This window comes from Fistularia commersonii, chromosome 26, assembly GCF_037954325.1.
Source record: "Fistularia commersonii isolate RoL2024-O1a breed Wild chromosome 26, RoL_Fcom_v1.0, whole genome shotgun sequence".
NCBI classification, from domain to species: domain Eukaryota; kingdom Metazoa; phylum Chordata; class Actinopteri; order Syngnathiformes; family Fistulariidae; genus Fistularia; species Fistularia commersonii.
In genome coordinates, this window is record NC_141309.1 from 6,665,537 (window position 1) to 6,679,253 (window position 13,717).

General features: G+C 40.3%; 1 protein-coding gene across 3 annotated transcripts in view; it reads right to left on the minus strand.

Annotated features, from left to right (window-relative positions):
- Window positions 1-9,447, minus strand: part of coro1ca (coronin, actin binding protein, 1Ca) — a 34,955-nt gene extending 25,508 nt beyond the window's left edge. The window contains exon 1 of one of the 3 annotated variants that reach the window (XM_086173584.1): window positions 7,719-9,447. In XM_086173584.1, the coding sequence (XP_086029710.1) occupies window positions 7,719-9,318 (1,600 nt within the window). In that variant the 5' untranslated portion in view covers window positions 9,319-9,447. Of the gene's footprint in view, window positions 1-2,058; window positions 2,078-6,634; window positions 6,755-7,718 lie in introns of those variants that run through there. The other 2 variants (XM_086173585.1, XM_086173586.1) reach the window with 2 other exon arrangements.
- Between the last annotated feature and the right edge of the window lie 4,270 nt (window positions 9,448-13,717).

Below are 13,717 nucleotides of genomic sequence, written 5' to 3' on the forward strand. Positions count from 1 at the left end.
CTCCGAGGGCAACCGAAGAAGAAGATGGGATCCCCAAAAGGGGACAGATCACAAGTGCATATGAGCTTATTAGAAGAAACAAATATTTTAACAGTTAGAAGAAAAAAAAATTGCTGGCCTTATTTGTGTAGCTGATGCTCGTCAAGATATTTCCTCTGTACTATTTTTCAGATAAGCTATAAGGAAACCAAAAACCAATGCGAAAAACAGGGAGTTAAAGAAATTATGGACAGATATTGTTACATGTGCCACGTTGGGTTGATAAATCCTCTGTGTGTACAAAACAAATCAGGAGAAGTTATGTTATTTGGCACTAAATGGCAAGTTATTTCTTTTTATGTTTGCTAAAAGAGATCATAAACATGCTCCTGTTTTAACTCAAGGTTCAGTGTAGTGACAGACTGCTGTCTCCATGTTTACAAAAGCATGCAATCTCGTTGACTTTAAAGTTTAATAAAATGGCAGCCTGCCTGCAGCAAAATAAGATGATAAAGCAATTGGCAAGGACTACTTCCTAAAAAAGATTGAACTATATAACCCACACCATGTAAGAGATACATGTTTCACAAATCCAATATTTGTGTGACAACATAAAACTTTAAATAAAAGGTGTAATCAATGCAATATAAAGTCAAACCTTTTCCATAAAGGTTAGCAAAAAAGAGTGACGCAAGAGTAGCAACCCAAGACGAAGAATAATAGTCATGGGCAATGAAACTCAAGACAGTTTTTGAATTTGTGTAAAAATGGCTACACATCTTAAAACTGATCTCTATTCAAATACTATTGGAAATTCTTTGTATGCTCAGCATAATAAGACTCTCCTTACAAGTCAAGCTCAGAGTGAGCCAACTGACGCTGTGCTTAGTGTGAAAGATGCAGCAGTCCCTATAAGTAAGAAGCTAGAATTGAAAAACACCAAAAAGTCAATGTGGCACCAAGGAAAATTGATTAATTTTAATATCATGGGCAGTTTTGTTTCCTCACTACCTTCACCATTTCCTTAAAACCTGTTAACAATAGGGCTGTCACAAAACAGTCAACTACAATCCTACTACTTTCAAATATGATCTGTGCTGTTTGTGATAAAAAAGCAGAAGTACAAATTACTATTTTTTCCCTTTTGTCGTTTGACAACTAATTTACTAATTAAAGTCGTGAATTTGAGTGAATTTACAAAAAAGGTGTATGTTAAACAAATACAATAAAGTATGCACATGACTGGCTGTTTTAATCTATACAGTTGTAAACCACTGAGCAAAACAGAAAGTGGTCTCTGTAGCTTTCTGCCCTTAAAGAGAAAAAGGCAAAGAGCCTTAAAATTAAAGAGGAAGACGACTTTGATTTTTGATCTTTAAAGAGGTGTGGATTTCACATTCAAAACATTTCTGCATCGGGTAGAGCAAAGAGTCGTGGAATTTCTTTACATTTAAATCATATCCGTTAATTTGTTGCATTACAGTGGTTTGGCACCTGTCTTGAGGCCACTGTAGAAGCCAGAGACTGAAGATCAATTTTAAGCATAGTTTACCCCTATTGTAACCTTGTACATATTTATATTAATGAAAGAATCGATTCATATCTTATAAGTACTGATACTGATAACATATCTTCTTTAAGCAAATGCAGTGACATAATGCTGCAAGGCCATATTACCACAAACTCTTCTCCACATCAGCAACACACAAATTTGAAACAGCTGTCAGCAGCATGGACAAGGATGAGTTTGTAAAAAAATTAAGTGTGCTAGTGCTAATTTTCTACCCCTTCTTTACACTGGCATTTACTCCAGCTTAGCCTACATTTGATGCTCTCTACCAAGAAAACATTTTCTAGTCCACATCAGACAGAAAAATTCATTAACAAAGCTTTCATCTGCCATTTGTTTAGCTTTGCCGTTGTGTTGTTTGCTAGCAATTTAGATCACTGTGGATATCAATATACCCTTTAAAAAAAAAAAGAGGCCAATGTTAGCAGCCCGTAGTGGGTACATCTCTACCATCACAGGAAGCAAGTATGCAGAACAAATAAGACAAGTCATGTGATAACTATACGTACCTTTGGATTGAAGTCTTTAGATTTTTCAAATCATTATTTGTCACAGGATTCTCTTTCCCACACTTTCCTCATGCCATCCTTCACCCTCAAAACACACACCAGAGACGTTGCCTTATTACTCCCTATAATGTGGCCCGCTTTTTGCCTTTTGTCACTAGGACTGCATGAGACGCCACCTAAATCCCCTTCCTGTAACCAAGGCCGCAGACAACTATTGTAATCAGATTCCAGCTACATTCCAGTGCTTTTTGCAACAATGAGATAAGGTGCTGTTTTTTCACCTCCCCTTTGCCCCAAGTGACTGCGCAGTCAGTGCTCAACTCAATTTAAATAACACTGGAATATAATGCATTATGCTCCAGTGTTTCAAGGAATGCTATTGTAAACTTTTATGCTTTGTAGAGGAAATGAGATTTGCAGACAAATGAGCGGCTGGGCTCAAAGTTCAAGTCTGCGCCAGATCTAATCAAACTCTTCCATAAGGTTAAAGGTTCTAGCAATAAAATGTACTGAGTGGGACAATCACAGATATAATGTTTAAACACCAGACATCTTAAACAATTTCTAGTCACAGTTCTCATTCCAAAGGTTTAGATTCATACACTGTGAAAATAAATGTGGCATAATATTTCCATAGATTTCCTGTGCTGTTGAACATTTACCCCAGCAATAATCCCTTTCTAAAAATCTATTACGCTCTTGTGGTTGGAGAATTAAAAGACTAATTCCTAAACTTCTTATCTGACTTAAAAGTCAAGATTTTGGAGAGAACACTTCAAAACCCAAACAAATTACATCAGCAAGCCGTCTGGATATGTTTTGGTATTGGTACACGGACTATAAAAAGGGTTGCAATTCAGAAAATAGAAGGATTTCACTATGACTTCAAGGTCTATTTAATTTGCTTTTTTTTTTCCAATGTAGAGAATTGTGATTATGTAAAGATTACAAGCCCTTGACGACTCGTTTGCATTTTCAAATGTTTCTTGCAAACTGGAGGAAGAAAAAAAGAGTGACCTACCGACCCATCAGCAGTTATAGAACAACTGTTTTGGCCCAAATTAAAACATAATCTGCAAAATTCTCCTGACACGATATTAGCAGATTCATCAGCTGGTGATGTGTGCACGTCATCTTATTTTTAAAACACACAAAAGCCGGTCATCAGGGCAAATTTGTGCCACTGAAGATACACACAACTGATGGAAAAGTGCTTCTTGTGCAGGTGCTGTTCAAACATCACTGTGACCCGGACTCTATTAAACAGCTAAATTAAGGCTGCGCTTGTATGGCACAAGCCAACACAGAATTGCTATTTGCTAAACAGATGACTTTCCACCCAGGTATGTAAATTAACAAGCACTTTGGTGAGTTTACTGTACAAACAGGTATTTCTACTGCCCATTGTGTGACAGTTGCAGGGCAAAGGGTATATTCTAAAGGTAATGTGTCCAGTTCTATTTGATGTCAAAAGTAAATATTTAAAAAAAAAAAAAAAACACGAGGTGACCTTCTCCATTCCTTTACCTTCTGAAAAGTGTCTCAATGATAAACGATATTATTGAAAATCTGTCAAGAGTTCAGGAGTTGCAGACCTGTCTGTCCACATTCATCTCTTAGCCTATCATGGGAATGCAGCTGAGTCACTGCTAAGAATTGGTATTCTTTTAGGACCGGACAATATTCATCGTTTGTAATGCACTCTCATTCGACGGAATGACAATGAGCAATCTGTGAGGTTTTAAGATAGAACAAAGTGCATTGCAGAATTGGCGCCTACGAGGTCTTGAAACTTGCATTTATCTACACGGCAGAGGCTTGGGTCAACAGTTTGACACAATTGTTCATACACTTGCTGTTGAATGGTCTACATTTGTTACATACAATTTATTCACCATTTGATTTTATGTTGTGGGGGGAACAATATTTTGCAAAAAAGGTTTTTTTTTTTAGACTGCCTTTTGATTTCAATATGACTGGAACTCAGATTATACATCAGAATGGGTCTTGGACAAGCTGAAGACAGTAGATGTATCTTCAGATGTATATATATTATTGTTGGGGTACCACCTCCACCCCGTTTGAAAACAAAAGTCCCCTCTAATATAAAGTAATGTTGGCAGTATTTCCTTTTTCAATTCGAGACTACATTCAAACATCATAGAACACCTCTTGTGGGCTGTGTATCTTTTTAATTGTGTCAGCAATCAGTTGAAGAGATTTAGGTGTCCAACCCTCTTCAATTATCAGGTCATAAAAATAACACGCTCTACAGATTGTTTTATGAAGGGTTTCCTCCCTTCTGTCCTTAGAGGAAGGAAAAAAAATTCCATACTTCTGTTCTTTGAAAAAGAAGAAGAAAACCAAACAAAAAACCTAAAGTGTAAGTGAGTCATTTTCATTTAAGTTTAACTCTGTGTTTTGATAGAAAGTCTCTAAAGAGTGAATGGAGATAGTATCTCGCAGAGCTATACACAAAGGTATGTACGACACGTTTGAAAATTGTTATCCCTGTAGGCTAAAAAAAAAAAAAAAAGCGGAGTATAAAGTGCTGACAGAATAGTCAACCCGTTTCCACAGGGTGCAGATTCTTCCAGTGGGCTGATATGGGAACTAAGAGTAACAAGAGATACTGAATCGCATTATATTTTCCACCTAGTGTGAAAGCTCCTTCCGTCAAAAAAAGCACAATTATGGCAAAATAAATTACAGCTACTGGATATAGTGAAATTAGCAAGTATGCCAAGTAGCACATAGCAAAATTTCATTCATGCTGATTAACAAAGGTATTTGATACTTTGTGCTGAGTATCAGAATCAGTAAAACCTTTATTTCAGAATGAGAAAAAGACCATCCCACACCACTGAAGCCCCTCTGAACACTCCTTCCTCCATTTTAATAAAGCCCGACAATCTCTCATATCCCATGTTTAGTTTCCTCTCTGCTTCCTGACCTACATCCTCAGCTTCCTCCAGCCATAGGCAGGCAGTGATCTATAGCTGTCCACAGACTCTATTGTAAAACAACCACCCCAGGTTGGAGTGTCAGAAACTGACAGGCCCAAACACAGCTGCAATGCTGCTGACGGTCAACCCCAGGGTCAGTCTGTTAGCCTTCACCTGCTCTGCTTTCCACAAGACCGAGAAGCTCCAGCAGCTCCAAAGCCGATTACAAACAATGGCTGAGTAACAGTTTAATTCAGGAGCCAAATCACTCTGCCCTTTTGGCGCATCCAGTACAAATCAAACCACGCCGTTTTCATGGGCATGTGAAGGAGGGTCAATGAGGTTATCCAGTAACTGGGGCTTGACCAGAGATTACATTTGACTGGTAAGTGACAAGGAGATTGAGTCAACGATGATTATTAACAACTGGCAATATAGAGATTTCTCAGATGCTTTACACACAAATGGCTAGAGGATTTTAACAGTGGAAGGTTCCACCTGTGCTGTAGGAAAAAGCATAGATCTATTGATGGATACCTCTTTAAGTGACAGAAAAATAAAGTGCGGGGGCAAAAAAAACAAAAAAACTTCAGCCTGATTTCACAACTTTGGATTGAGATCAGAAGATATTAATGACAGATTTTGGCAGGCATATTTCTGTCTCTTTTGCTCTAGCACATAAACTGGAAAATCACTTCAGCTGATCTTGAAAGTCATTTTCAAAACTCTTAAAACGGACACTTAAAATACGAAACAACCTTCAGTCCAGAAGAGGACTCCCTCGTGTGTGTGTGTGTATATATACACACACACACTCCCAAATGCCACAAAAACTCACTTTTTGTATTAAGAGGTTAACATTTGCTGATTGAAAAATGACTGATAGAGGCCGGGTTATGGGCATGGTTGAGCGAGCAATAAAAAAACGGTAAGTGGCGGTGAAATATATATGTATATAAAAGAAAAAGTTCAACATTTCTCATTGTGTTGCATCCAATAGGGGCCGAAGGGCGCAATGACTTGGACATTTAGGCAACGCAGTGCCTGTAGGAAGCGGCGATCTCTATGGACCATACCAGTGTTAATGCGTCAAATACAACGAGTATTAACGCAACGCCCTTTTTGGCCCTAAATCAAACGAGGTAGTTTTGTCAGTTTAAAAAAAAAATGTTGAAATGAATGAGGTAAAATCGTGGAAAGGTTCCGCTGTACGCTCCGGACAGCCTATATTTACACGATGTCCGGATGCCAGGGGCCAGGGCGCGGCTGGGCTGCCTGCACCTCTGTCTATGTGGATCTATCCCCTCGGAGATAAGTTTTCCTGCCGCACTAGATACCCCACCCCGCTCGGTGCCCTACGACGGCACATTTAATGTCGTAACAGTCAACGGAGCACTTCCGACACCTGAGGGTACAATATTTAACCCTTCGAGAATCGTCGACATTTCTTTTACTGGATGAGTGAACAGCCGTTGAGAGCGAGAGAATTAGCTTGAAGCGGTTCAGTGTGCAGACGTTACTGCTATTCATTTTTAGCTAGCCCATGCACTTTTCTGTCAGGGGGACAGACCATTCACTCAAACATCTATCGGTCGGATATACACCCGGTAGCTCTTAAATAAAGCGCATACCTTCTGAGAGGAAAATCCGAGTATTCCCGAAAGTCGAATGATTTAACACAGCAGATGCCACTCGGTACCTCGCTCTGTCGGAGCCGCTGCTGTGCTGACACAAGTAGCTCGGTGGGCTTTCGTTACTCTGCCGCTAAGTCCCGCCCCCTCGCTCGGCTTGTCGCGACCTATTTGGAGGAGCGGAATTTGACGGCCAGCCGTGGCAGCCAATCAGCGCCGGGCGTGGGATAATCGCTCGCACGGCTGCTCTCACTTCCCAGCAAACGGTGTTACACAAATACAGGAACTGGGTGTTTATGGAGGCATTTAAATATCCGAGTTTAGCGATCGTTTCTATATTCTTATAATCTTTTGAATGCATCAACGGTTCTTTTATTAGTCTCCTTCTGGTATACTCTAATCAATCATAGTGCACGCTTATTTATGTGAAAATTGGTACATTGAATTTCTGTAGCCTAAGTCTTTGTTTGATTGGTAAGGGATTCCTTCTCGTACAGCATTTATATCCTGCTAATTAGTCAACAATAGCTGGATACATGAGGAAAAATATGCACGTATTTGTATCCATGAACATGAGGATACACAAGTGAGTATACACACACAAACACACACACACACACACACACCAACTTCCCTTTCTGCAAAAGTAATTTTTCCATTCTTCCATTCTGGATGAAACCAAAAGAGATGCACTTAATTTTAAACCTTATTGGCCAGAGGGTTAAAAAAGGCAATGAAACAATGCCGTTTTGTACTGCAGAAATAAGTGCTGTGTTAAAATGTTTTAAGAAATAAAAATCTATTACCTTCTATGGGAACACGGTGTACTGCAGGTGAATTTTAGGACCTCAAGATGGCATTATTTCCCAAATGGATAGTAAAGAGGTTGACGAAAGGAAAAGGAAACAGCTGGGTTTTATCTCATCTCTCTATATCCCTACCTATCTATATATCTATAAAATCTGGCAGACAAAATTCTCAGTTAAACCCCCTCCCCCGTGATTCTTTGTTATCTGTGGTGTTTGTCCGTACCCAGCTGACGGCTCTAAACATAAACCTCCCGACTGAACTTGAAAGCCCTTACCTTTTCTCACAGATGGCTTCCTCTCAATGGCTTTGTCTGGGGATTTCTGAGCTGAGTCAAAAGCCGCCTTCATCTGGGCCACCTTCACCGACTGACCTTGCTCATCAAATTTGACTTCAGGCGGCTTTGAGCGATCCTGATGCTGCAGCTTTTCATGCAGTTGGATGGTTTCCTTTATGAGTTCTGAAACAGGCCTAGATCTGGGCGTGGTGGGGGATTTGTTTCTCATCGTGACGCTGTCGTCATTGCCTCTGCCAGGGTTTTTATCAGGTTGGTCCAGTATTTTATTTTCTGTGTTTAATGTCAGGGGAAGATCTCGCTCCGTGCCGGGTTTGCTCAAGCGGTTTTCGTCAGAGGTAACTTTTCCCGCCGCGCCCGTAACCGGGCCGGCATCCGTATCTGCACCGATGATGTCCCGATCGGACTTATCCCCCTTTTCGTCGCCATTTGCAGACAGAAGACCTGATTTCTCAGATTCGCAAGGTCGTAGGTCATCGCCGCTCTCTTTGTCAATCTTCGTTTGCGGCGGGGGCCTTACTTCCTCACAGGCTCCCGTGCTGCCATCACCATGTTCAGAAACCTTCTCTGCAATATCGCTTTTTATGTTTGCAATCTTAACATTCGACGCACAAGAAGGTGCAGACTCTCTGGGATTTGCACCGCTAGCGTTGCGTACTGCTTTTTCATGGGAGGCAATTGATTGTCTGTTTTCATTGGAAATATTTTTAGCAGTGTTTATATTTGAGTTTATCTCCCTCTCCTTATAGACACAAGGTGTTGCCGTGTTTGTATCCTCCTCTGAACTCTCAAACCCAGGAACAGCTGGGTTTTTATCCGGATCCTCATTGGAGCAATCATGTCTTGCTGTAAGTGATTTTTCATGGGAAGGAGGTGAGAAAGTCTGACTTGTGCTTCTTCCTGTCCCATTGATGTCATGAGTAGATGTCACTCTGCCTCCTCCATCTGCGACTTTTGTTCCTGTCATTTCCTCAGGAACATTTTTGATTTCCTTGCCGTCTGTGTCGATCTCTTTTATTTTGGAAAGATTCGGGGTTGCCTCCATCCTGTTTCTCTTCAGTAGCTTCTCCAGGATGGAACTGGGTTCAGCAGGTGAAGTCGCTGTTTGGTTTCTTTCACTCGGCGTTGCCTCCGCTTTGGTATCATTTTCAGATCTCTCTTTTGGAACTCTATGGTGAATGGCGTCTCTCATGTTTAATAGAGGCTCTTTCTGCCGGCTGTTGTTTGAAGGATGTTGGGATTGAGGTGCTTGCGGTTCCTTCCTCTCACTCAAGTGGTTAACTGTTTCTGCCCGGGGCTTGATGTCTTCGTTCTGGGCTTCGGCGGCCGTCGTCTCCCTTTGATCGTGCCGAATATTCTGTAAAAACTCACGCTCAGCTCTCTGGCTGACGTCATCATTAGTTCCAGATCGAGCTCCACATTTGCCGATTTCAATGACCGAGCCCTCCTCAGGATTGCCAAAAGATTTTAGATCCGTGGAGGAAAAGGCATCGCCATACCTGTCCTCTAAAAAGTTTTCATCCTGGTTCTCTTCTCTTCCACGTGGAACCTCTCCTTCCACCTTATAGTCCATCTGGCTCATTAAAGATGATTTGAGTTGCCCCTCGGTCCTCTTCCGCCCAATTTCGTTCAGATTGCGCGTCTTGTATGTCCAGGCTTGTTTCTCCGTCCTTGCACAACTCCTTAGGTTATTGCCTGTCTCCTGTGGAGCCGGTGGTGCCGTGCTGCTTCCTTCTTCTTCTTTACCTCCTCCTCCCTTCTTTCCTGCTGCCCCTCCTTGTCTCACCTCCCTTGCAGTGGAAGGACTCACCCACAAATGTATGCGCCTCTCACCAGAAAGTGTTATTGGCTCCTGGCTGTGGCTCTGATCCAGATCTTGCGAGTCTGGCACTCCTGAATTTTCCTCTGAGTTACCAGCCTCCTCTTTGTACGAGCTTCCTCCCTCCATGACATCAGCAGCATGCCGGCCTGCACCCCTCGAGTCGGGGCATGCCTCCTGGGATCCTTCAACAAGGGCTTGTTCTCCCCCATCCACTTTATCCAGGTTCTGTCCCATTCTGGTCTGAGGAAAAAGATATGATATTACCCTCACCGTCGGAAACCAGTCCACTGAAGTCATGCCCTGAAAGAACAACGTCAACAACATTTTGTACATGCAGACCATTTTTATCAATATCTCCGGCTTGAGTAATCCAGAGCAAAGTAAAGGAGCAGACACTTTGAATTATTTTTCACAGTCCTTTTTTTGAAAATCTAAGCTGATGAACATTAGTGAGGCATTCAGTACCAATGATGTACTATTATAAATGATGTACTATTATGTATAACAGTACAACGATGTACTATTATAAAGCAATTTGGACGTCTGAGATACAGGGCGTGTGTGTAACATCAGCAGCTGGCCATGAGAAATGGTGGAATGCTTAGGAAGAGATCAGGTAGCACATAGGACACAATTCACAGTCAACTTTTGTGGAAGCAGTGATTCAGCGTATCTTATGACTTTTGTGCCGTGGTATAGCCTCTATTCATACCCTTGCGATGACCACCGGAGCTCCGACTTGAAGACAAATTACAGTCACAAGATTCTGCTGCAGTGTCACTTCTTAATTTTCGGTCTTTGTTTTGCATAGAGAATCAACTGTCTGCACATTGTCACATTGTGTGAATTTCCTTTTTTTTTTTGGCCAACAATTTTTCTATTAAAATGCGTGCAAATCAAATGAATTTTATTACAATAAAATAATTGTGTTAAATCAGTGATGGACCTTTTGGTATAAACACTTGTTATGGACGACAGTAACACTGTGTGATTGATTTTTCTCAGCGTTAGGAACGATGGCTCTCTGAGTCTTATGACAGTCAGGTCAGCAGAGGAGCTTTTAAATGGTTTATTTTGCTCCGTTAAAAAAAAAAAACATGTTTTACTCTGCAGTAAACGGATTAAGTGGAAGCCAGTCTTAATGATTTAATTTTTGTGTTTTTAACCCGTAATAAGTCAATTGTTTAAGAAAACCCAATGCGCTGCATGTCGTCTCATAGGAAACAAATGCCAGATATGCATTAAATTCAACGTGAACTCTGAGACTGCGGTTACTGTTGTAATAATAGCAAGGCTGACGATTTCTGCGCGGACAGTAGTTAATAGGATAAACAGCAGTTGCTGTTGTTGTTGACAAGAAATCCGAACACAAACCAAATCCTAATTGTTGCAGAGACTAACTTTTCCACGCAGTCGTCTAATTGTTTAATTGCCTAATGACTTGTCACCCTGTAAACTGCAGTAGTAAGCAGAGGAAATGCTGAAGCACAATGAACAATAGATCTGGGGCCAGGAGTCTGCTTCCTGTCTGTGGCCCCATAGCCTCCCTGTCAGACAACATATGACTGCTGTTGTCTTATCATCTGACAGACTTGCACACTAGACCAACACAAGGCCAGGAACGCTATATGTTATCACTCTTGCTTTATAGCTCCGTGAGGATGGTGCACGTCTGTTTTTATGCGAGGCGATTTCAGAAATGTCGACACCCGACTTCAAAATGTCAAAGTTTTTAGATGAAACAAGGTCAAAAAAAAAAAAAAAAGAGGCAGAAACGCTGTTGTGTCCGGAAACCCTTTGCCTTCAGGCAGTATAAGCCCTTTAAAAGCAAGTTTGTTATCCTCTCTCTTCCTCACTAAATGTCCAATGATCCTCACTTGATCACCACGTGCTCTGCCGCCTCAACATATACAAGGATTCTAACCGGTCAAACAGGAGCCTCTCGCAAGTTTCAACAACTGGTAAACAGAGAATTCACATTTGAGATCGGTTCCGCGTAACGGACGGCATCAGGCACAGACCCGAATAACACCGGTTCTCGGCTCAGTGTGCAATTTCGGTCTCCTTTCGTATCCAGGTTTGTCCCAGCTGACACTTACCGGTCAGGCGTCGTAACCGAGTCGATGCCTCTGTCTTTCTCTTTCTCTCCCGCTCTCTCCCTCTCTCAGGACTGACAGACTCCTCTTTGTTGGTTGTTTGGTGATGTTCTGTCCTCCCTGAGATGAACACGCAATGGGAGCCTTATATTACATCCTTCCATGTGATGTCACAGCACATTTGACTAATACAATGTGGAGCAATTTCTTGCCTGACTTTTCGCTATCTGAGAAGTTATCCTTATATCCACAATAAGGTTTTTTTTTGTGGGATTGTGGACATTTGGAGTTTGTGTGTGGAGTCTGATGTTTGCAGGCCTTGGTACTTGTTGTATAAACTTGTTGCCCTGATCTGGTTGAATGGGGTGACCTCTTCGGATGAGTCATGGGGTACAGGCCTGTCTCCCATATATATATATGTGCCTGATATATTATATGTATATATATATAATATATAATATATATATTATATTATACATTATATAATTTTATATTATTTTATTTATATATATATTATATTATATTATATATATATATATTATACACACACACACACACATATATATATAATGCTCAAAAAAATAAAGGGAACACTTAAACAAAACAATATAACTCCAAGTCAATCACACCTGTGGGATTTTGATTCATTGATTCATTTTGACTTGTTTTAAGGACATTACATCAACGTTGGATCAGCCTATCGTGTGTTTTTCTACTTTAATTTTGGGTGTGACTCCAAATCCAGACCTCCATGGGTGAACACATTTGACTTCCATTGATCATTTTTGGGTCATTTTGTTGTCAGCACAGTCAACAATGTGAAGAACAAAGTATTTAATAAGAATATTTCATTCATTCAGATCTAGGCTGTGCTATTTTAGTGTTCCCTTCATTTTTATGAGCAGTGTATATATATATATACACACACACACAATCCAACTAAATTTATATATTTTTATATATTTAGTTGCATTGTTAGGGTGAAACAATACATCATGCAATTTTTAAGGTTGGATTTTAAATGTGAAATTATGAATCAGTGTGCAAGAAAATGCAGAATTTCACTATTATGTTAATCTATTTCTCCCATGGATGTGTTGGTTTTTTTTTTTTTTTTTTTGATAACTATCCTGTTGTTCTGAAAAATTCACTGGTTGTCAGATAAAGATGTTATTTTAACAGCATTTAGTTTCAGGAGTTGGGAAAAAAAAAGGAAAGGAAGCCGCAAGAACCAAAGATAAATTCCTGGAGGCAGTTACAGATACACGAGAAAAACCAAGATCTTTCATTTGTTTTATTCATCATTCTTTAACGGTACATGAAACGATGGAGCTTCGAACTGTATCCGTGCTTTAGTCTAATTCGCCTAGTTCCCTCTTTCACGCCCAGTCAGACACCCATTCACACACTGACAGGGAGGGCTGTCATTCGACAAGTCAAGCTGCTCATCAGGAGAAAATAGGGGTCTAGGGTTTTGCTCAAAGCCTGCAAATGTAAATGTCTAAATGTATTCTGCTTATCCAAATAGACAAAATGGAGCAACAGTATTGGAATGCATGTGTGACCAAGATATCCATCTGGGCACACTGTGTTTTACGGTCATCCTTTCTCATCATCCGATCTTTCAAACATTTAAAAAATAAATTGTTAAAATGTTCATTCATTTGTTCATAGTATATTCCGCTTCTCCAGCAGTCAGGGTAGCCTGTCCAAGATGTCATTGGGCAAGAGGTGGGGTTCACCATGGATCAATCACAGGGCCACATATACAGGACTGTCTCAGAATATTAGAATATTGTGATAAAGTTCTTTTTCTTCTGTAAGGCAATTAAAAAAACAAAAATTACTTTTTTTTTCATGATATTCTAATATTTTGAGATAGGATTTTTGAGTTTTCTTAAGATGTAGGCCATAATCAGCAATATTAAAATAGAGAAAGGTTTGCAATATTTCAGTTGATTTGTAATGAATCCAGAATGTATGACATTTTTGGTTTAGATATAGAACTTTATCACAATATTCTAATTTTCTGAGACAGTCCTGTAGACACACAACCATCGGGT